This window comes from Strongylocentrotus purpuratus, unplaced genomic scaffold (genome assembly GCF_000002235.5).
Source record: "Strongylocentrotus purpuratus isolate Spur 01 unplaced genomic scaffold, Spur_5.0 spur5_scaffold_20, whole genome shotgun sequence".
Taxonomy (NCBI): domain Eukaryota; kingdom Metazoa; phylum Echinodermata; class Echinoidea; order Camarodonta; family Strongylocentrotidae; genus Strongylocentrotus; species Strongylocentrotus purpuratus.
This window is the reverse complement of record NW_022145606.1, coordinates 8,061,136-8,082,971: the sequence shown is the minus strand read 5'-3', so window position 1 is coordinate 8,082,971 and position 21,836 is coordinate 8,061,136. Positions and strand designations below refer to the sequence as shown.

General features: G+C 37.7%; 1 protein-coding gene across 1 annotated transcript; it reads right to left on the bottom strand.

Moving 5' to 3' along the window:
* Positions 1-8,096: 8,096 nt before the first annotated feature.
* On the bottom strand, positions 8,097-21,801 carry LOC115927194 (histamine N-methyltransferase A-like). The gene is made up of 3 exons (XM_030992690.1): positions 21,332-21,801; positions 9,928-10,242; positions 8,097-9,196 (listed from the first exon to the last, which is right to left on the bottom strand). The coding sequence occupies exons 1-3, from the start codon at positions 21,528-21,530 to the stop codon at positions 8,823-8,825; spliced, it is 888 nt and encodes a 295-aa protein (XP_030848550.1). The 5' UTR covers positions 21,531-21,801; the 3' UTR covers positions 8,097-8,822.
* Between the last annotated feature and the right edge of the window lie 35 nt (positions 21,802-21,836).

Sequence of the window (21,836 nt, the reverse complement as noted above, 5' to 3'; positions counted from 1 at the left end):
AATATTTACTGGGGTTATTCTCTAACCTTTACTTATCTTAAATTCTGGAATATAAAAGGCTGCACCTGTTAGAACATCATCAAGTTTGGATCCATCTGTATATATTAATTATTGGAAAACTATTTGTAGTGTAAGCATGTCCATATTTGGGTATAACTTCGTTTCGGTTTGATAGACACAAACATTCTTCGCTAAAATAAAATACAAGAAAACTCAGCTCTACCGACTGAGCTACCGCCCCCCCCCCCCATCTTACAATGTACATATGTATATGTGTATGTTTATGTATATGTACTGCGTCAGTGACTAGAGCGGTCTTTGACGCAGCAGGTGAGGGTGATATCATACAGATGGTGAATACAAATAAAGCAACTGGTAGGAATTACTTGAAAATCCTGGGACCCGTCTCACAAAGCCTTCTTACAATGACAAATGACTAAAATCAGTGACAAATCTGCTGATAACCAATCAGAAGCAAGGATTTCATTAGCTTATAAGAAAAACTGTCATTTGTCACTTGCTAACAAGTTTTGTGAAACGCCCCCCTGGTGCATTCAGTCTGTTTCCTGTAGATGATATGTCGGCGCAGGTAATAATGTAATTAAAGTAACGCCCCATGTGAAACGAGGTTCAGAAATCCAAAATGAATATGTTCACAAGTCCAACATAACAATGTTACGCCAAGGGTATAAGCAAATCTAGTTTAACTTTGTATCTCGCATATAATATATCGGAACAGTCTCAATGCACGACCAAATTGCATACATTCACTAACACTTATCACGAACGAAGTGACACAATGCATTGACGATTATATGGAAAAGAATGACAAAAACAATTTGCCCGAATATCTGACTGTTTAAGTACTTAAAAGTGTATTTTCGAAATATGGCGCTTTTCTTCAAGTTAACTTACGCTAATGCGTCGCAGAGGTTATTTCGACGACTTACATAGAGGCAACATCCGTACCGACACACACAGTCGCGCCGCACTGATCTTGTCAAGTTTTCAGATCATAACACATCAGCCGACAATGCCGATGGTTATCCTTGGTTTTAGGGGTTTAAATTATTTTTTATTGCTAATTTCAGCTAATGTCTCCCTAAACTTAATCCTATTCATAAACCCTACCCCCAACCTTAACCTTAAAAACCTAGACTAAATAAACCTAAACTTAATCCTAGAATTTGATCAGTGCGGCGCGATTCAGTGTGTGTGTCGGATGTTGCCTCTATTCAAGTCGTCGAAATAACCTCTGCGACGCGTTAGCGGTACGGGAAAAAAATACGCAACCCGGCTGCTCCCATTGATGTTCACTTGCTTGATAGTCTACGCTATCGGACTGTAACTTGTCTGACGCGACTCTTGTATGGAAGGAGAGTAGGACGTACTCTACGTGTCATCAACTTCATGACCCCTCAGCTCCAGAAAAACAACAATGAGGTAATCATGAGAGAACTTCTTATACTCAAAGGCCTACGTTTTTATCAACTCCATATGAAACCTCAGCTCCGAGAACACTAATGATATGGCGCTTTTCTACAGGTTAACTTCCGGGTTAACTTACGCTGGATGAAATAATGAATGTGTTTCCTTGTGAAACCACATCGTCTACTTTATTTGGCGCGATAACTTAGTCGGTAGAGCAGTGGTCTCGTAATCCGGTGACCCGGATTCGAAACCAAGGTGATGCGCTATAGTGCCCTTTGGTAAGGCATTAATCCTCATTACCAGGTCCCTCGGAGAGGACCTAAAGCCGTCGGCGTCTGGTTGCTTACTAACAATCATTTATGCTTTCTTCGCAATCAGGACAAAAAAAAAACACCACCGCCACATATATTAATATTTAATATTAATCATGAGATAACTTCTTATGACCCCTCAGCTACAGAAAAAACTAACGATGTAATAATCGTGAGATAACTTTTCATAATCATAGGCCTTTATTTTTCCGGAAATGCTAGAGAGAAAACATAGCAACAATAATAATGAAAATTACACAGAGAAATTAATGTAAGCAATTTTACAGTCCATAGTACAGGAAAAAAGCACGAAAATTCTAAACCAAAAAGGGTTGAATTAGACCAAGCTCCTTGGCTAACCTCAGGAAAGTACACATACTTACGGGCACATTTTCATGATTGGGGGCTAGCGTTTTTTGCACGATGGTTTCAGTCTCCTAATTAACGGCTAAATTGGAAACACCTTTTGTGTGGTGTAATCTTGCGAAATTTTCTTCACCACTCAAACTCTAAATGTCGTTTTATCACTCCACCCCCTCACTCATGTCTTCCTGATCTGGCAATTGTACGTTTTATCATTTCATTTCAATTTTATCCTACATTTCATTAAATGCGTAATGATAATTATTCAGTAATAATTATCGCATGGTGGATCTTTTTAGGTGGTCTGTCATAGACAGGTCACCTATTGTTTTCGTCAGAATTTTCTTTCTTCTTTTTTTGTGTTTCTGTTTGTTTAAATAGCACTAATAACTCTTACATTCAAGAAAAACATTTCTAAATCAGAATGGGACTGCCCCTGTCTCCCCTCCGCTCCCGAAATCACCACAGCGCAATTTGGCCCTGAATCTTGAATAACCTAGCTATGATTGCAAAATAATCTTTAATCGTAAGAATGTCCAAATATGCCCTATTTAGCGTTTGTTCCTTCCAGATACCAGTGTACATATTCAGCCGTCATCACAGAGTAAAACGTAAATGGCCTACATCCTCATAGAGTTCATGTGCTTTCAACACGTACATTATATATGTCATTTCCAATTACTGTCATCTCCGAGAGCCCACATTCCTAGAGCCTGGGCTCGTCATTACAGCGTATGGAAACACGAACCACCTGTCTTTATCATTTGGACCAGGGCATTTAAACTCTCACCTCCCTGTTTGGACATTATTTACTCATCAGCACACAGTGCACACATTCTTTAGCAGACCACATGGGCTAGTACCCTCTGTGATATCAGGGGGTGTTTCACAAAGACTAAGATCGACTTTCAGTTGGACTTAACTATGGCAGGCTGTTCATGCCACTGTTTGCTATCGCCGTTTACTGGCAACGGTCTCTCAAGGAACGTACAATTCATGGTCACACATCTATATAATTGAGCTTTTTTGACAGTTCATTATTGAAGGAAGAAACAGTATCTAAAGATCATAATTGAGAGACCAATGGTGAGAGCAACCAGTGGCACGAATGGCCTGTCATATTTAAGCCCAACTGAAAGTCGATCTTAGTCTTTGTAAAATACTCCCAAGATCTCTGTTAAGACTCCTCCTTACAAACGAGCGGGGCGGGGGCGGGGTACTATGGACCATGGAAGAGCTAGTATTACTAGCAGAGGAATAAACACACATGGCCTGTTTGTAATTCTTTTCATTTTGAATTTGCTGGTATCTAATGATTAGTACACAATATTTTAGCCTAGGGTATACGAAAAGCGGCTTGTGAAGATTTTAGTCTTTACCAGGCATTTATATTGTGCTGAAATATTCTGGAAAAATGGAATTTAGTCAACTTTTGGATTGCCTGAATTTTCTAGGGATTCAATGGGCAAATTTCATCATTGCTTGGGGATCATTCAAATGATCAATATTCAAATGATAATGATACTGATAATAGGTTAAATTAAACTACAATATCTCTATATGTAATAGTTGGAATGACCTTAGAGGAGAAATGCAATATATTTGGTATCTTTCTATCTCGGCTGAATTCAAATGTGTGTATCACTGTAAGGTAATTATTATTAAGTGCATTCAGATAACCATGTCAACTTGGATCTAATTTAGTATAAGTTTTAGTTTATTTTACAGAAACACATATGTTGAATGAGGGACAGGAGTGTCTGATGGCAGTGGTGTTAGGTAACATGGTAATGTACCACGTGGTCAAGTGTGCTCTGTTGTATAGTTTCCCTTCCTCACGCTGGCTTTATTCATTTGTATGTCGGACTTTACGAAGCACGCTTAATGCATACAAAGGATTAATATATTGTTTTGATGTTAACCCTAATAAGGCCGGGGGGGGCCATTATGGCCCCCCTCCACAATTTTTCTGATTGCTCAGGAACGCATGTGGATGGCGCCCCGCCGCTCGCTGACTTTTTTCTTTCAAGCCTTGCGCAACTTTTAAAATAATTTTTTTGAAAATCGGACCTACGGTTACAAGGTCACGTGACCTTTTGTCCTTGCATGTCAGCCTGCAAATCGCTCATTTTCGTGATTTGTGTACAAAACGTATGGAAAAGTCATTTTTCCTAAAAACAGATCAAACATGGGTTATTGGGTCTTGATTAAAGTTTAGGTGGTTGTTTTGGGAGTCAAAATAGTTGAATTGTAGTAAAAGATGACATAAAACAACAAAAACAATGAAATACATAAGTTAAAAAAACAATGAAATACATAAGAAATTATCAAAACAAGGGATAACATAAGAAATAAGCTGGCTCTTCCAAATTTTTTGTCGTATTATTATTCAGAATGGTCTAATGAATATATCTAGTGAAAAAGAATGCTTAAATATGAATAATATATGATTTATGGGTAAAAATGTGATTTTTATGACTTTATTTGCATAAATTACCATAAATATGCAAATGAGTGAATTTTTCAAAAAATTGAAATTATCATATTATTCTTTACACTTTACTTGACATGCATGCAAATTTTCGCGGCGATCGGCCGCTTCGCGGCCGAGATCTTAAGGGGGGGCCATAATGGCCCCCCCCCCCCCGGCCCTACTAAGACTTCAAATAGCCCGGCCCTATTAGGGTTAAGGGAGGAAGTCTTGCTGTAAATATTAAAGGTATCAAAAATGGACTTTCCCATTTAATGGAGATCGATGACCTTACAACACAGGTAAGCTGTGATCTTTCTCATGTACGTGAAGTGTTATTAGCATTGCAGTATCGTTTCGTTTGGGAAATGGATCAAATCTACACCAAAACAAATCAACAATCTTCTTTCAGTCGAATCATTATCACCATCGTCATCATCATCATCATCATCATTCTCATCTGCACCATCATCATCATCCTCATCTGCATCACCATCATCGAAATTTGTATTTTCAATTACCTATCCGTTTCTGCTTAATAATTGTGTCAATATATTTCATGAGTTTCTGTCTGGGGCTGTCGTATTATCAAGCAATCTGCTTGCAATGACAGTCCTTCTTCCGCAAACAATTTTATAATGTGTTATAATGTTTGAGGAAATTTAGTAAAATTGTGTAAAGTATAACAAACCGGCATTTTTGACAACTGTGCGTGTTTAAATACAACAAGGCTGGTCGTTGATACTGACTTTACTTTAAAGACCAGTAATAGTGATGCGATTACAGTGTGAAAGAAACGTTGTGGAATGGATCAGAAAAGGTTGATCATCTAGCATATAAGTATTGGTGTGTACTGCAAGGTTCTGGAATCATCAAAATAATAAGAAATTTGGCCCAGTCTTCGTAAAGTTACAAGCACTGTACACAGAAAGGTGTATATGGGACTATACGCACACGTGCGCGACGCGTGCGTTTATCTCTCACAGACCAATTGATAAACTAATTTACCAAATATATCAATTAGTAGGCGGTTTCCCGGCAAATTTTGTATGATCATTTATTAGTCAAAACATAATCTTTCACGTGATTGGTAACAGGAGCTTCCATTCCATTTTTTTGTAATTGGGGCGTTTCCAATACTGGTCTTTACCTTTAACCCTAATAAGGCCGGGGGGGGGCATCATGGCCCCCTCCCCCCTTCCACAATTGTTCTGATTGTTCGGGAACGCATATGGATGTCGCCCTGCCGCTCGCTGACGTTTTTCTTTCCAGTCTTGCGCAACTTTTAAATGATTTTTTTTTTAATCGGACCTACGGTTACAAGATTACGTGATCTTTTGTCTTTGCATGTCAGCCCGAAAATCGCTCATTTTCGTGATTTGTGTACAAAACATAGGGAAAAGTCATTTTTCCTTTAAAAAAAATATCAAACCTGGGATAGTGGGTCTTGTTTAAAGTTTAGGTGGTTGTTTTGGGAGTCAAAATAGTTGAATTGTAGTTATTAGAAATGAAATAAAACAACAAAAACAATGAAATACATAAGTAAAAAAACAAAAAAACAATGACCTACAAATGAAATTATCAAAACAAGAGATAACATAAGAAATAAGCTGGCTCTTCCAAATTTTGTTGTCGTTTTATTATTTCGAATGGTCTAATAAATATATGTAGTGAAAAATAATGCTTAAACATGAATAATATATGATTTATGGGTAAAAATGTGATTTGTATGACCTTATTTGCATAAATTACCATAAATTTGCAAATGAGTACATTTTTCAAAACATTGAAATTATCATAGTATTCTATACACTTCACTTGACATGCGTGCAAATTTTCGCGGAGATCCGCCGCCTCACGGCCGAGATCTCATGGGTGGCCATAACGCCCCCCCCCCCCCCCCCCGCCGTACTTAGACCTCAAATAGCCCGGCCTTTTTAGGGTTAAAACAACTTAACCTTCTTTCTGAAAATGCAAACATTTTGGCTTTTCAATACTCATTTTCTTTTCTTAAAGCCTTGTAAAAAACGGAAAAAGATCATATTTTTACCTTATTTTTTCCATTTTATCGCAGATTTGTCCGGTGAATTCTCGATATTTTTTTTTTCTTTCAAAAATCGCTTACCAAATTTTGTAAATTTTAGTCGCAAAGTAAAGCATTCAATGAGATCTTTCATAACAAATACAAATTAAACATGTGTAATTTACTCTTATTTCGGGGTCGCTCTACCTACCTATGAATGACCTGACGAATTTTGTGGTTAATGCGCTGTTAAAGAGTGCCTACTTAGTGCTACCTTTAATATATCGATGATTTAAAAATAGTGACAACAGTATACCTTACACGTAGGAAAGAGTCTACAATTTCTTTAAATTTACGTTTTTGGGGAGAAAGTAACAATAAATTAACCCTATTTAATCATATTGATATCCCTTGCCTAATACATGTTACATTACTACTTCGTTAGAGTGGCTTCACAGTGCCACTTTTTATATTTGTGCTCAAAGCTCTGAAGTAATTATTTACATTGTCATCAATATGCAAGTACAAAATTACCAAAGTATACTAACTAAAACAGCAATAACAACATCACACCACATTTATTTAGACTCACAATTTATTGTTAGTGTACATGGATGACTTGACCAATTTTCAATTCATAGGACTACTTGATAACATAGTGCCTAGTGACACTTTCAATATGTGTACAATATGGTTTCAAAAGTGTGCATAATTGTTCACCTTCTACAGAAAATAAGCCTAATAATATGAATTTTTGGCTCAGTTCATCACAACCTTAACTGTTTGCCTAACAAACGTTGAACTACCATGTGCTACAGTGCTACATAGTGCTACTTTTAAGGTTGTTATATTGCAAATCCTAAAAGAGGATGAGTAAATTTCCGTGCCAAAAATCTAGGTATAAAATACATGCACATGTTAGCACTTTTGGAAAAATATATAATGAAAATCAATGTTCAACCTCAATTATGTATCCAACAACTATTTAATCTAACCCGTAACTGATCGTATTGGGCCTCGTATAAACATTAACTTATAAGAAAAGCATTGAGAAAAGAAAAACAAAACCTAATATATTCTTCCATATGTCATTTAAAAACACCTCACATTGTTTTATTTAACACTTGGTCATAAAGTGTTTTTCATGCTTTGATAACTTCATATAGAGAAATATCAAGCTGTTTATTTTAACAAAGTTTGAAATGTTGTTAAAATCTTAATCCACTATACACTCAAAGAAAACAAAAGAAAACACAATATTCATATAGTTCCATCAAAGAGAACTCATACTGCCAAATATCTTGCTCATTAAATGGCAGGTTTAAAGGCCCGGTCACACAGAAAGGACGCACGGGGAACGCACGGCCAGCGCATGGGAAATTTGCAATTTTGGCCAGTGCGTTGTCGTGCGCCCAACTTTTATCGAAGCTACAGCGAGCTCGACGAACGAGTAACGAATGATGACGCACGCCTAGCGAACGACAACGCACTGGCCCAAATTGCAAATTTCCAATGCGCTGGCAGTGCGTCCCCTCTGTGTGACCGGGCCTTAAAACCCGATGATTCCAAGATTGTTTCTGACTTTTTTTCAAATACAGATCGATCAATCGATCCGATTTACTGGGGATGAGCCACAAATATTTTTAAACAATTGAAATTTCTCCCAGGAAGCGTTACATCTATGTTAAAGAAATATTGACCTAATGGCGAACTAATGAATATTAATACGTCTTAATGATTCAGGAGAGTTTAGGTGTTTGTTTCTAGCTCATCGTGACTGTGCCATATGGATCAGTGATGGCCTAGTGGTAGAGTCACTGCCCGCAAAGCAGTAGATGGCAGGATCAAATTCCACTGGTTCCAAGATTTTGTTTGACTTGTTGAAATTTCTTTCGGGAACACAAACAAAATAGCGCCTTGTGCGTTTTTTTCCAGCCAATGCCTATATTGGCTCTTTGTTGGCTTTTTCGTGTTGGTTATAATACGCAAGACCACCCGGCCCATGTATTGTTGTATGTTGGGGTCTAAGATGACCTTCATGGCAATTTTAGGTTCTAAAAGGGCACTAGAAATGTCATAAATGAGAATAGGAGCAATAACCATGCACTATATATTCATTTGCAGTCTTAAACAAGAACTCAACTATCCCCTTGATGACTGGGAGCTTTTGGTCGAAAACTGTTAGATCATATCATGGAACATTGCACCTACATACTACATCTGTTTATTGTTTTTCAATGAAAATAATATCCCATTCCATTAAAACAAGATGACTTTGAACATGCATGTTTAAATCTTCTTCGTCCGGACGCTCTTCTTTATTCAGAAATTCCAGAACGCTCTCTACGAGTGAAGGCGGTGCTGTCTGTCGAAAATCTACTATTCCTGTATACAAATCCAGCAAGGCGTTGCCCTCAGCATCACTTTCGTTCATTGCGGAAGAAAAATCCACACTAGTCGGCAGATGATACACTTTGTGTTTTAGTCCCATTCCAGTCAGCATATCGACAATCGTTTGCGAAGATATTAAATAACTTCCCTCGAACGCAGGGTGCAGCTCGGGGAAATTAACAATAATCCGATAACCGGCTCCCTTTTCTGTTGTAAGAAGAAGCATAATTAAGATAAGCAGAAATGGTATGAAGTCAAATTGTGTGGAGCTTGAGTTATGTCGTCGTTTATTTACCCCCATCTTCAATAACTAGATGAAGAAAAAAAAAAGTCATTTAGGGATTTTTAAAAATATTATTTAAGCCACTATAATTGCCAATAGAGTAACAAGCCCGGGGCTAGCAATGAATCGCCATTATGTTCGGCTATCAAACCAAACTAGATGTTATGACATGGAATAAGAAAACAAAATACTAACGGGAAACGAAGTCCCTGGATCGAAATAATGGTTTACATGTCTGAGTGCTACATAATATGACCGTAATAACAACTTGCCATTTTGGGGGGAACTGTTTTATTTTTAATATATTTCTGTTTTGCATCGGTATTAAGGAAATGCACTGTTTCATTATAAGTAAAAATTTGAGTCTAGTTTTTTATTTATTTTTATTTTACACTATATAAATATTTCACAAATTAAATGGGACAAACAAATATAAAATCTATTGTCAGATGTACAAAGTACTGATAGGTACTTTTTGGATCTCTTACGACAAGCGTTTTTTTTTTTAAAGAGAAGTTGCCAACCTGTAAATCATTTGCACTGTATATTCATTTCAAATTAATCTTTTTGACTCTGGTTTTCCATATCTAATTTGATTTATTGCAGTGTGCCCCTAACTAAGAAAGATTGGGGCATCTTTAAACGAAATTCTTACCAGAACGTATAAATATCATAAGGCAGCCCTTCGGAGTCAGCTGATCAACGAGATAGCGGAGCGTCTCGTTTAAATCGTCTGCGTAGTAGAGAGAGTTTACTGCACTGATGAAGTCGAATTTTCGCCCATTACAAGAAACATCACGGTCATGCTTGAATTGCTGCATCGTCTTGAGCTGCCAATCATACTGGACATCGTCTAAGATGGAATGAAGCTTGTAATGAGAGACATAAGTCTCCGAAGGTTCAACTACGATGTGGTGAATTGACGGGAAGTAAAGTTGAAGTTGTTTTAACAGAGCTGCTTCAAAGCTTCCTGTAAAATCAAGGAAACATATACAATGTACATTTAAGCATACGATAGGGTAGGGCAAACGTTATTTGTACTGTCTTTATGTGTATCTTTATCATATTCAAATAACTAAGATTCATATTGCTTTTAATGCGCAGGCGATTCGTTGTAATTGTGTATTAAAAAAAATAACCGCACTTGATTTTAAAGCGACTTGGTAACATTGTTCAGACGAGAAAAAATGGTGCTAAGGTAGTGACTGCAATGCTAGATGTACAATCAAAGATAATCTGAAAAACTGGGTGAAACGGACCATTATTAATGATACAAATTGGGAAAAAATGAACTGATCGATTCCGTAGTTCTCCCAACCATATCATTACAATTTAATGACATTTTAGGTGTAAATGTAAATGTAAATTGTCAAAAAGCAGTAGATTGGCTCTACACACCATTCTAGACATTTAAGTGTTGACAGATTTCTAATAGCCTGTCTCATGTCTTTTTTTCATGGAAAAACGGTTGGGAAAATTCAAAAATGGTTGGGAGAATTAGTGTTATTCACTGATAGAGGGTGTTGCACAGTGACGCCTTCAAAGAAAACCATAGTTATCTTCTTGGTTTGAGAATTTGTTCATGATTGCTTGCATGTTAGAGGGGTAGTACAGTAGAAGGAAGATAATAAGTAATATTTTATACACGAATCCGGACAAAAATAAGGCAATTTGTTCATTTAACCTTCAACAATGTTACCGAGTCACTTTAAACACAGTTTACGGTTAACCTGCCGTCGACCCGCATTGGTCCAATTATACCAGACGGATCTATAGAAGATCGCTAGACAGAGTGTTTTGTCTCCATGTTCTTCCCTTTTACCACAATCTGCTCTACCCGGGGGCGTTCCATAGTAGACATAGCAGCATGTTGCTCTTGTTTTGAGCTCCGCATTTGTGGCCAGGTTCTACGATGTTATAGTCCGCAGTTTGATGTAATCACTTCAAGATAAACTTTAGTACTGGTAATGCGATTGCATTGTGAAAGAAAAGTATCAGAAACAGTTGATCATGTAGCATGTAAGTATCGGTGTGCACTGCAAGGTTCTGGAGTCATCAAAATCATAATAAATTTGTCCGAGTCTTGGTAAAGTAACAAGCACTCACATAGAAAGCTATATATGGGACAACACACATGGTGTCGGGGCTGGTACTACCTTGATTTCCTTGTCTTTCTATGCTCATTACTCAGCCAGTATACATTTTCTTTCAAAATTGTTTGGCACATGTCATTTATTTGTAATCTTGAACATTCAGTGTAAGTTTCGTTTGATTCTGTGAGAATTAATTTTTTTTTTTTACCAGTACTGGAGTTTATCTTTAATTGAAGGTTATAGATGATTCTGGACTAAACATCATGGCTGAAAAAGCACTTCCTTACGCCTGAGAAATCAGCTAAGTCTCAACAGAAAATTGTGAAAAAACGGCATATAATTACATATTTGGAAAAGTAGTTGCTTGTTTCGAACCATTTCTTCACTTTTGTAGGTTCATCTAATAGTGCAAAATAGTTGACCAAGGAAGATTTGCATTGGCTGTTAGTTGTTTTTTGTTTAACCCTAAAAAGGCCGGGCTATTTGAGGTCTTAGTACGGCCGGGGGGGGGGGGGGGCCATTATGCCCCCCCCCCTTAAGATCTCGGTGCCAGGTAAAAATGTCAGAGGTAAAAATGTCAGAGGAAAAAATGTCAGAGGAAAAAATGTCAGAGGTAGAAATGTCAGAGGTAAAAATGTCAGAGGTAAAATTGTCAGAGGAAAAAAATGTCAGAGGTAAAAATGTCAGAGGTAAAAATGTCAGAGGTAAAAATGTCAGAGGTAAAAATGTCAGTCGTAAAAATGTCAGAGGAAAAAATGTCAGTCGTAAAAATGTCAGAGGTACAAGCAAAAAAATTAGCAAAGTGTTTCGTACATGTCCTGAGGATAATACAATGTGGAAAATAGATTTTGAAATTTATTTTGTTGTGATCAGGCTTGCATATAATGAATGTCTAACATTTTTTGATATTTTGATTTGGTTGATGTGTTAATGTTTGTGAAACGGACCGGTTTGGCCGGTGGCAGCCTGCGACATAGCCCATGTAACGTTCCAGAGACGAACAAAGTCCAAACGAAGAAATGAAAATTCTCGACAAAAGTCAAGTGTTAAAGTGAGTAGTGCATTTAGTACAAAATAGTTACATAATCCCGAGGAATCACGAAAAGTTACATATAAGGGCTGGGCGCCCCGAACTCTGCTAAAGCTTTAGCACCTAATGGCGGCAAAGGAAGTGGAGTAAAAATAAGAAAATCAAGAAGTCGCTCCGAAAAGTAAAAAGTCGCTCCGAAAACTAAAAACCCGCTCCAAAAAGTAAAAGACTGTCTCGATTCAGAAGCTCATCCCCATTTTAAACTCTCCGACAATTATAAATAACGATGTCATTTAAACCGAACCTCTGCAAAGCGCGCACTTCTCTAAAATGTGATGGTGCGGTTGGCATTTAAAGATAAAGTTGAGTTCTGGTCTTGCGAAGTTGCATTGTGAAAGAAACGGTGTGGAAGCAATCAGAAAAGGTTGATCATCTAGCATAAACATGTAAGTATTGGTGTGTAGTGCAAGGTTTTGGAGTCATCAAAATGATAAAATCTTTGGCTCAGTCTTGGTAAAGTAACAAGCACTGTACACAGAAAGATATTGATATGGGACTACACAAACATATGGCATACAAATCGGGCCTCATTTTAAAGCTGTTACTTGTCATATCTGGGATATGAAGTCATTTGAAATAGATTTTCAAGGAATAACTTTTTTCTTTGATGTTCTTCCATACTTGCATAATAAGAATGATAACAAACGCTCACATTATTGTTCACTTTTCCCCAGAACTCAACCTTCTCTTTAATTGATGTAACGTGGGCGGCTTTCTGCTTTGTATCGGAGTAACAAAGCTGCTTATTGATTTTATACCGCAATAGTAATCGACAATATTTTATTGCAACGTGCGCACTTTGGGAATGTGATGGTGCGGTTAGCACTGATAACATGGCTTTCTGCTTTGTTTCAGCATGGACCCTACTTTCAGAGTATCAAAATACCAAGCCCACAAGAAAGTGGAATTGTCGGAAATATGCATTTATTGGAAATTACATATAATAGTAGTCATTGCCACGCAGTTGAAATGTCCAACAATCTTCAAAAGTGAAGGAGAAGTGGGGGGGGGGGGTTCATAGATATCTGATCCTATTTTGTGGGCTGTACTGACTTTTCTTTTTATTTAATGATTACACCATGGAGCGACAACTCAGCCTATAAAACATGGCCAAACTTCTCGATTTTAGAAATCTTTCCCCCCGGAAGTTTGCTCAGTGTACCAGTACCATTTGCTTATACAAAAGCATAATATACCGGTAAATAAATATTGAACTAGGCAGAATAATGGGACATGCATGGTTGCTACTCCGAGTTTCATGCCTTGCAAGCGATCATCAGACAAATTACTGATAGCATTCATCAAAGTACATGATTCCTCTACAACCTTGGTACAAATACGCTCAAAATAAGAGCCATACAATACATGTATATCTGTCCTCCATTTATTACCACAATTACTTTACTGGGGCCTACAGCCTTACAAGCTTGCTTTCGTGTAGGTCCCATCATATTTCTCTTAGTTAAATCACAAATTCATATTGACCACTTATCTTTGTTATTATTATTTGTTATCAAAATAAAAACAATTTTGTACTTCATTTGAAATAAATGTATGCTTATGAGAAATATGAAAATAAATGAAATGAAATGAAAAATAAGACTACAATACCTGAATACAATGCAATAAGAATACTCATGAGTAATTCCAATTGTATTTTTATTAGTTAAGTCTTTAGTCTTTTAGAGGTATTTGTACCAAGGTTGTAGGATAATCATGTACTTTTAAGAATGCTATCAGTTGCCTGATGACTGCTTGCAAGGCGCGAAACTCGGAGTAGAAACCATGTCCCATTAGTCTGCCTGCTCTGCCTAGGCATTGACCACTGTTCGGAAGGATATATAAAGCAAAGCATATATATAAGAGAAAGGGGAGAGCAGCCGGGTCACCGTGCCCCAGAAGAAGAATACCCTCCCCCCCCCCCCCCCCCGTCTTCCTTCGGCAATAATCGGGCAAAAAGTCACAATTTTGGGCCGAAAGGTAAATAAATTTAAACTGGGAAAGTGGAAAATAAAGAAGCGGTGAAATAACGACTGCAGAATATCCCTCGCTGTTCTTTTTCGATAAGCCTAATTAAATATATAACCCGGGTGTAATTATAACAAGCTTGTCACATGCTTTTGTTTTTATTGTATACCTCTAACATTTATACCTCTGACATTTTTACCTCTGACATTTTTACCTCTGACATTTTTCCTCTGACATTTTTACCTCTGACATTTTTTCCTCTGACATTTTTACCTCTGACATTTTTTCCTCTGACATTTTTACCTCTGACATTTTTACCTCTGACATTTTTTCCTCTGACATTTTTACCTCTGACATTTTTACCTCTGACATTTTACCTCTGACATTTTTACCTCTGACATTTTTTCATCTGACATTTTTACACCGAGCCAAGATCTCGGCCGCCAAGCGGCCTATTGCCGCGAAAATTTGCACGCATGTCAAGTGAAGTGTATAGAATAATATGATGATTTCATTTTTTTGAAAAATTCACTCATTTGCATATTTATGGTAATTTATGCAAATAAAGTCATAAAATCACATTTTTATGAATCATATATTAGTCATATTTAGGCATTCTTTTTCACTACAAAACCTGGATGACGTTATCAATCAAGGTCAAGGTTGAAAACCTTATTGTGCTCTTTCCTCATGCCTATATTATGTGTGCCAAATTTCAAGGCATTTGATTGAGCCATTTTCAAGTTATCGTGCTAACAAAAAAGTGGTTAGAAATAAGACAAATATTCTAACGAAAACATAAGGTGATCTGTATTATATACAGCCTATCATTATTATCATCTGTATTATCAGCATATTCTACAATGGCAGTAGTATAGTATAGTCATGTAGAAGTAGGCCTAGTAGTAGAGGTATCATTCTGATCCTTATTATCCTGATTATCTTTTGCAATACGTCTATATAGACGATAAACTCACGACAATTTACAATTGTCATGAATCGTTGTCTTTAAGCTTACCATTAAATGCATCTGGTTCGAATTTTGCTCAGGTATTTGGTACGTGATGATTTAAATGGTAGAACTGAACTTGTGTCCTATTCATTCTAGTCTTATTCATTTGCATTATGTTTTATTCATTCAAGTTCTAATGTTTCTGACTGTTTTCAAGACAATATTTTTTTTGTCGATCATAGTTCTATGTAGCTTGATATCTCACGGTAATTTTGAGAGAAAAGCAATGCAAGCAATGATTTCTGAATTGTAGCGACAATCGCGTTCGCCTTTGTTGTTCTTCAATAATATTTGACATGCAGTATTAATTATTTTTTCAAGGACTCATGATAAATTCGTTTAACAGTTGATTACCCTCGGTTGGATCTTTTGTTCGGATTATTTGGCGGGGAAAAAAGAAGTGAATGTATTATTAGTCTTATTTGTTCATCGTCTCTACGATGCTCTTTGAATCAAAAACAGCTTTTAGTGTTAGGCTTCCTGAAATAAATTTCAATTGTTGTTAAAGGTAAAGACCAGTTATGGTCATGCGATTGCATTGTGAAAGAAACGTTGTGGAATCGAACAGAAAAGGTTGATCATCTAGCATCTAGCATCTGCGAGGTTCTGGAATCATCAAAATGATAAGAAATTTGGCCCATTCTTCGTAAAGTTACAAGCACTATACACAGAAAGATGTATATAGGACTACCCTATATCTCTCACAGACCATGAGAGAAACAAATGTACCAAATATATGAATTAGTAGGCGGTTTCCCGGCAGTTTTTTTTATCATCATGTATTAGTCAAAACATATTCTTTCACATGATTGGTAATGAGAGCTTCCATTTCATTTTTTGAAATTGGGGCGTTTACAATACTGGTCTTTACCTTTAAGACATTTTTGGTTGCACTCTGTAGGTTATGATGATGTGTTTGATCTTTTTTTCAATACAAGATCAAACACATGATGAAAATCTACTGGCTGCATGTCAATAAATTCTTGACAACAATAACAAAATGTGAGCTAGTGCTATTCGGTGTGGCGTACACATGGCAATCACATGGTAGATAAAATTATGATCATCAGTACTGGGTCAAATAAATTAAAGAGAACTGAATTTGAACCCGGGCCATAGGCTACCCCCTCTCTCTCCCTCTTCGTCGCCTTACTTTTCCCTCTCTTACCTCCCTGTGCATTTGTATGCCTCGATAATACAAAAAATAAACAATAAGATTATTCCTCTTCCCCTCCTTCTTCCTAGTACATGTAGTAGGAGAAGTATTAGAAGCAGTATCACAATAATAATGACAACAATTATTATTATGGTTGGTGGTGTTACTAATGTTATTTTTGTAATTATCAGGTGGGCTGTATCAGGTCTGGCATTTTGCAAATGTTGATATGTTCTAGCTGGGACAATCTTCTACGAATGAAGCCATCACAATTTTTCATTTTGACAAAAGCATCATGGCGTATTTTTGCGAGCAATATCTCCGTCGTTTTAGCTTCGTTTACGCTGAACTTCGAGTATGTTGTAGCTGAGACAATAAGCTATCTTAAATTTGCCCTTTATTTTGTCTCAAATTTTAGTTAGACCAGCCCACCTATACTTGTTCAAAACAAGTATTACAAATCTAGTTATTATTATTATCATCAACATTGTCACCGGAGCAAGTGTCGCTTCAGGCGGAGCAACTGTTGGCGGAGCAATTGTCGGCGGAGCAAATGTTACCGGAGCAATTATCGCGTTTTGCTGAGCAATTGTCGGCGGAGCAATTGTTGGTGGAGCAAATGTCGGCGGAGCAATTGTCGGCGGAGCAAATGTCGGCGGAGCAACTGTCGTTCGAGGAGCATTTGTCACCGGAGCAATTGTCGCGTTTTGCAGAGCAATTGTCGGCGGAGCAAATGTTACCGGAGCAATTATCGCGTTTTGCTGAGCAATTGTCGGCGGAGCAATTGTTGGTGGAGCAAATGTCGGCGGAGCAATTGTCGGCGGAGCAAATGTCGGCGGAGCAACTGTCGTTCGAGGAGCATTTGTCACCGGAGCAATTGTCGCGTTTTGCAGAGCAATTGTCGGCGGAGCAAATGTCGGCGGAGCAATTGTCGGCGGAGCAAATGTCGCGCCAGCAATTGTCGCGTTTTGCGGAGTAAATGTCGGCGGAGCAATCGTCGGCGGAGCATGTGTCGGGTTACCACATTATTTCATGAAATGCATTCAGAAAATGAAAGTAAAAAAAACACGAAAATAACCCGTGAAAAAAAAATATTGTCGGCGAAGCATTTGTCGTAGTACTAGTAGCATTTGTATTTTATGGGACACTTTTTGAGCGGAACAATTGTCGGCGGCGCAAATGTCACCGGAGCATGTGTCGCTTCAGGCGGAGCAAATGTCACCGGAGCAATTGTCGGTGGAGCAATTGTCGGCGGAGCAAATGTCGGCGGAGCAATTGTCGGTGGAGCAATTGTCGGCGAAGCAAATGTCGGCGGAGCAATTGTCGGCGGAGCAAATGTCGGCGGAGTAACTGTCGTTCGAGGAGCATTTGTCACCGGAGCAATTGTTGCGTTTTGCGGAGCAATTGTCGGCGGAGCAATCGTTGGCGGAGCAAATGTCGGCGGAGAAATTGTCGGCGGAGCATATGTCGGCGGAGCAAATGTCGCGGAGCAAATGTCGCGGAGCAATTGTCACGTTTTTCGGAGTAAATGTCGGCGGAGCAATTGTCGGCGGAGCAGATGTCGGCGGAGCAAATGTCGCGGAGCAAATGTCGCGGAGCAATTGTCGGCGGAGCAATTGTCGGCGGAGCAAATGTCGCGGAGCAAATGTCGCGGAGCAAATGTCGCGTTTTGCGGAGTAAATGTCGGCGGAGCAATCGTCGGCGGAGCATGTGTCGGGTTACCGAATTTTGTTCACATTATGAATCTACATGGCATTCATCTATGAGCACTATCTTGCCTTTTTGTGCTCTATTTTCTCCCAAATGTTGGTATGATATAGCTGAGATTTTTAATTTCTTGATCACATGATCAGATCATGTCGAAATTTTCGCTTGAATGTTGAAATGATGAATATGTCACGTATGTCCTATTTGTGAAACTTAAACGTTAGCAGTGTCCTTGTATTCAAATTATGCAGGGAAACCCATTTACTTTCTAGACTTTACTGTCAGACACTATTGAGTAACTTCCTTTTTCTTTTGTAATAAAATACGTAAAATGAGCTTAATAGGGAACATGAGCATTTGTAAACATAAAAAACCCACTTCTTATAATGGCCCAAAATTAACTGATTGAATCTCGGCGTAGCACATAGGTAGAACATGACGGGTAGAGCATTTCATGGAATTAGATAAAATTGTTGAAATGCGTTCTTCATGACGTAAATTAGAGTCAAAGGTGTAACTGGTTACTGCACAGTGTCAATAGTCATCTTCCCTAGATCCATAATGATCAAGGGATCGATACAATTTAAACTTGATATATGGATAGATCATAATGGGAGAAGCATTTTATAAAATAATATGATATCGTGTAATGCATTCTTCGTTATGTAAACCAATACCATACGTATGACCTAATTCGTCTAAATGATGAATTCAAGTCTAGTGATCAATTGTATCGAATGCGGCTGAAAGATGAACAAGTGTCATAGGTACTACCTAGTTTAAATCGAGAGCAAACATGTCGTTTTTTACTTTAATTAGAGCTGACTCGGTAATGTGACTTGGCCTTTAAGCAGATTGAAATGAATCAAACGGATTATTAGATTGTTCTGCACTTAGAATAGAACACCAGTGAACTTACAAACAATTATGATTTCCTCTTAATGGTCCGTCATCAACACAAACATGCACATAATAGTTCATATTCTATCTAATTAACAACAGTTTACGAAATATAGTCATTTCACGGTAACATACAAATTATTTGGGAGTGCAAGAGAAGGGGTAAACACTACAGAGAGAGAGAGAGAGAGAGAGAGAGAAAGAGAGAGAACAGGGAGAGGATGTGTGCATATATAAGGAGAGAAAGATAGTATTTCCCCAAAACATTTAGCCTGATTTATAATTTATAATAAATAATAATATAATGAGTTCCTAATACATGTGCCATAATGCAAGATTATTGATCCTAACGAAGATATAAGTTGGGTTACTGATGCGTGACGTCATCTAGGCGCCAATTTTATTAATTTTGTTTATTGACCATTGTTATTTCCGTGAAACATTGTCAATTCTGAATGATTACGCGTGCGTCAAACTTTTAAATCGGTCCAAATTCGTATTAGACCAAAATAACACGTTTCAGACCTTATTAAGCATTAAAAACAATAATGTGCGTGTTCCGTCCGTAATGAATGTATGAATTCAATTTGTAAAACTTGTGTTGCTGATACTTTTTTTAGCAATTTGAAATCACTGTTAACCATTTTTGGCCTAAATTTAAGTCATAGACGTTTATGTTAAACCTCATAATTGACGCACGCGCTAATGAATGCAAATATTCCTAAAATGGTAACAAAAGTACCTATTTTTAATCGACGATAACTCTTCAGAATGGCAGGTAACCCTTATATTGTTATGTTATGTTCTGACAGGGTAAGGAGATGCGACTTCATGTATCACGTTTCTTGTTAGAATGTTTTAAAGTCAAAACAGTGCCACTTAAAGGAAAACAATTGAATATAATTCCATTTGGTAATATTTTGTCGAGGTTGTTTTGTATACATATATTTATTTTCCCCATATTCTATTATTTTGTGTCTTAGATCTTATTTATACAACTTTAAATTATAGGAAGTATAATACCCAATGCAATTTCATGGTAACATTTTCGCGCCGTCCCTACCCCCCCCCCCCCCCCCTCCCACCACCAGCACTACCAGTATTTGTCGATTTATGAATCGGCTAGGACAAAGGCTACTTTCATATAATTCATCCAAGCTTAATAAGGAGATAAAAAATATTGTATTGAAATATATTTAGCAACACTAATGGTGTATACTGATTGTTTTCAATTACGCTTATATTATTTGTTCCTATGTTTAATATAATGTTTATAATGTATATAACAAAATTAAGGCTTTTACTAGAATATAATCAAGATAAAAGATGGTCATACAGACTGAGTAGTACGGAGCATAGGTTGGGTAATTTGGAGGGTTGCAGAATACCAAGTACTTACATTGTTTTTGTTGAATTTCAATCAATTTGTATGTCAGTCTTTATAGTAGTAATAATAATGATAATAATATGTCTTGTTTACCCAGTGTAGCCTCATCAGTATTCATACTGTTCTCCCTGAGGGCCCTGCAATCATATTATTACCCCGGTCATCGGATTCAGGCTTAGCCGCATACAATGTATGCACATTCTCCACTTCCTGGGGGGCATTCCAGCCAGTGCATCATTTTTACAAGGGCACACTTGCTAATCTAAGCACATTAGCTTTCGCATCCTACCGGATACCCATTTAAGACCTGGGTGGAGAGTGGCAAATGTAGATCAATGTCTTGCCAAAGGACATTAGTACCGCGGTGGCACTTGAACCGCGGACCTTGTGATCCACAGTCCGATGCCTAATCCACCCGTCCACGAGTAGTGGCTAATTTTGACCGTACCGTAACCTTAAATGGCTCTGATTTTATTCCAGTCCAATCGTAAGCTCAAAATACATTAAACTACGAGACTTTTAAATGTCTGAGTGTTTAATAATTACTAATAACTTATATTTCATAAATTTCGTAAAATGATATTACTGTATTGCTGCGTTAGCATGACTACCATGGTAAAGGCAACACAAGCCACAGCTGGATTCTAATTACTTGGATTCATATCATTTGTATGACATGTCCCTTAGGGGAGGTGTGGTCTGGATCGTGGACTAAAAATATATATTCCAAAATGAAGCATACTTACCCGTTCCGCTACCGATTCCCAGAGACCTCCCGCATGAAATCCTCGTCTTGTTATCAAATATATTTTGAATGATGTTTGGGAACTCCTCGCTCGCCCATTTATTGTACAGTTCGATCTTTCCTGACTTCTGTTCGAAAATGTCGTAGCACCGTTTGTAGTGGGCATGGTTACGAGAAATTGAAGCTAAAGACGTTTCCATTGCAATTTATCAAGGACCTCCAGCAGGCAGTATTGCATTGGGTTGAGTAACCGAAAAGTGACCTATGCTGCGGTGCGTACGTCCCCTTAGGTGTTTTGTAGTTGAGTATTCCACCTTATGTTATATACAGTACATCATATTGCTCCGATTGTCTCATTTTAGCTCGCGTGAACTTTGCCAGCACAAAACACTGACCTCTATCTCCTGGACGGATCATCGCCCATTCCCATTTACTATACGTTACGTACTAAAAGGCTGTATTGTCTGACCGTTCATGAATATTCATGTTTTTGCTAAACTCGGCAA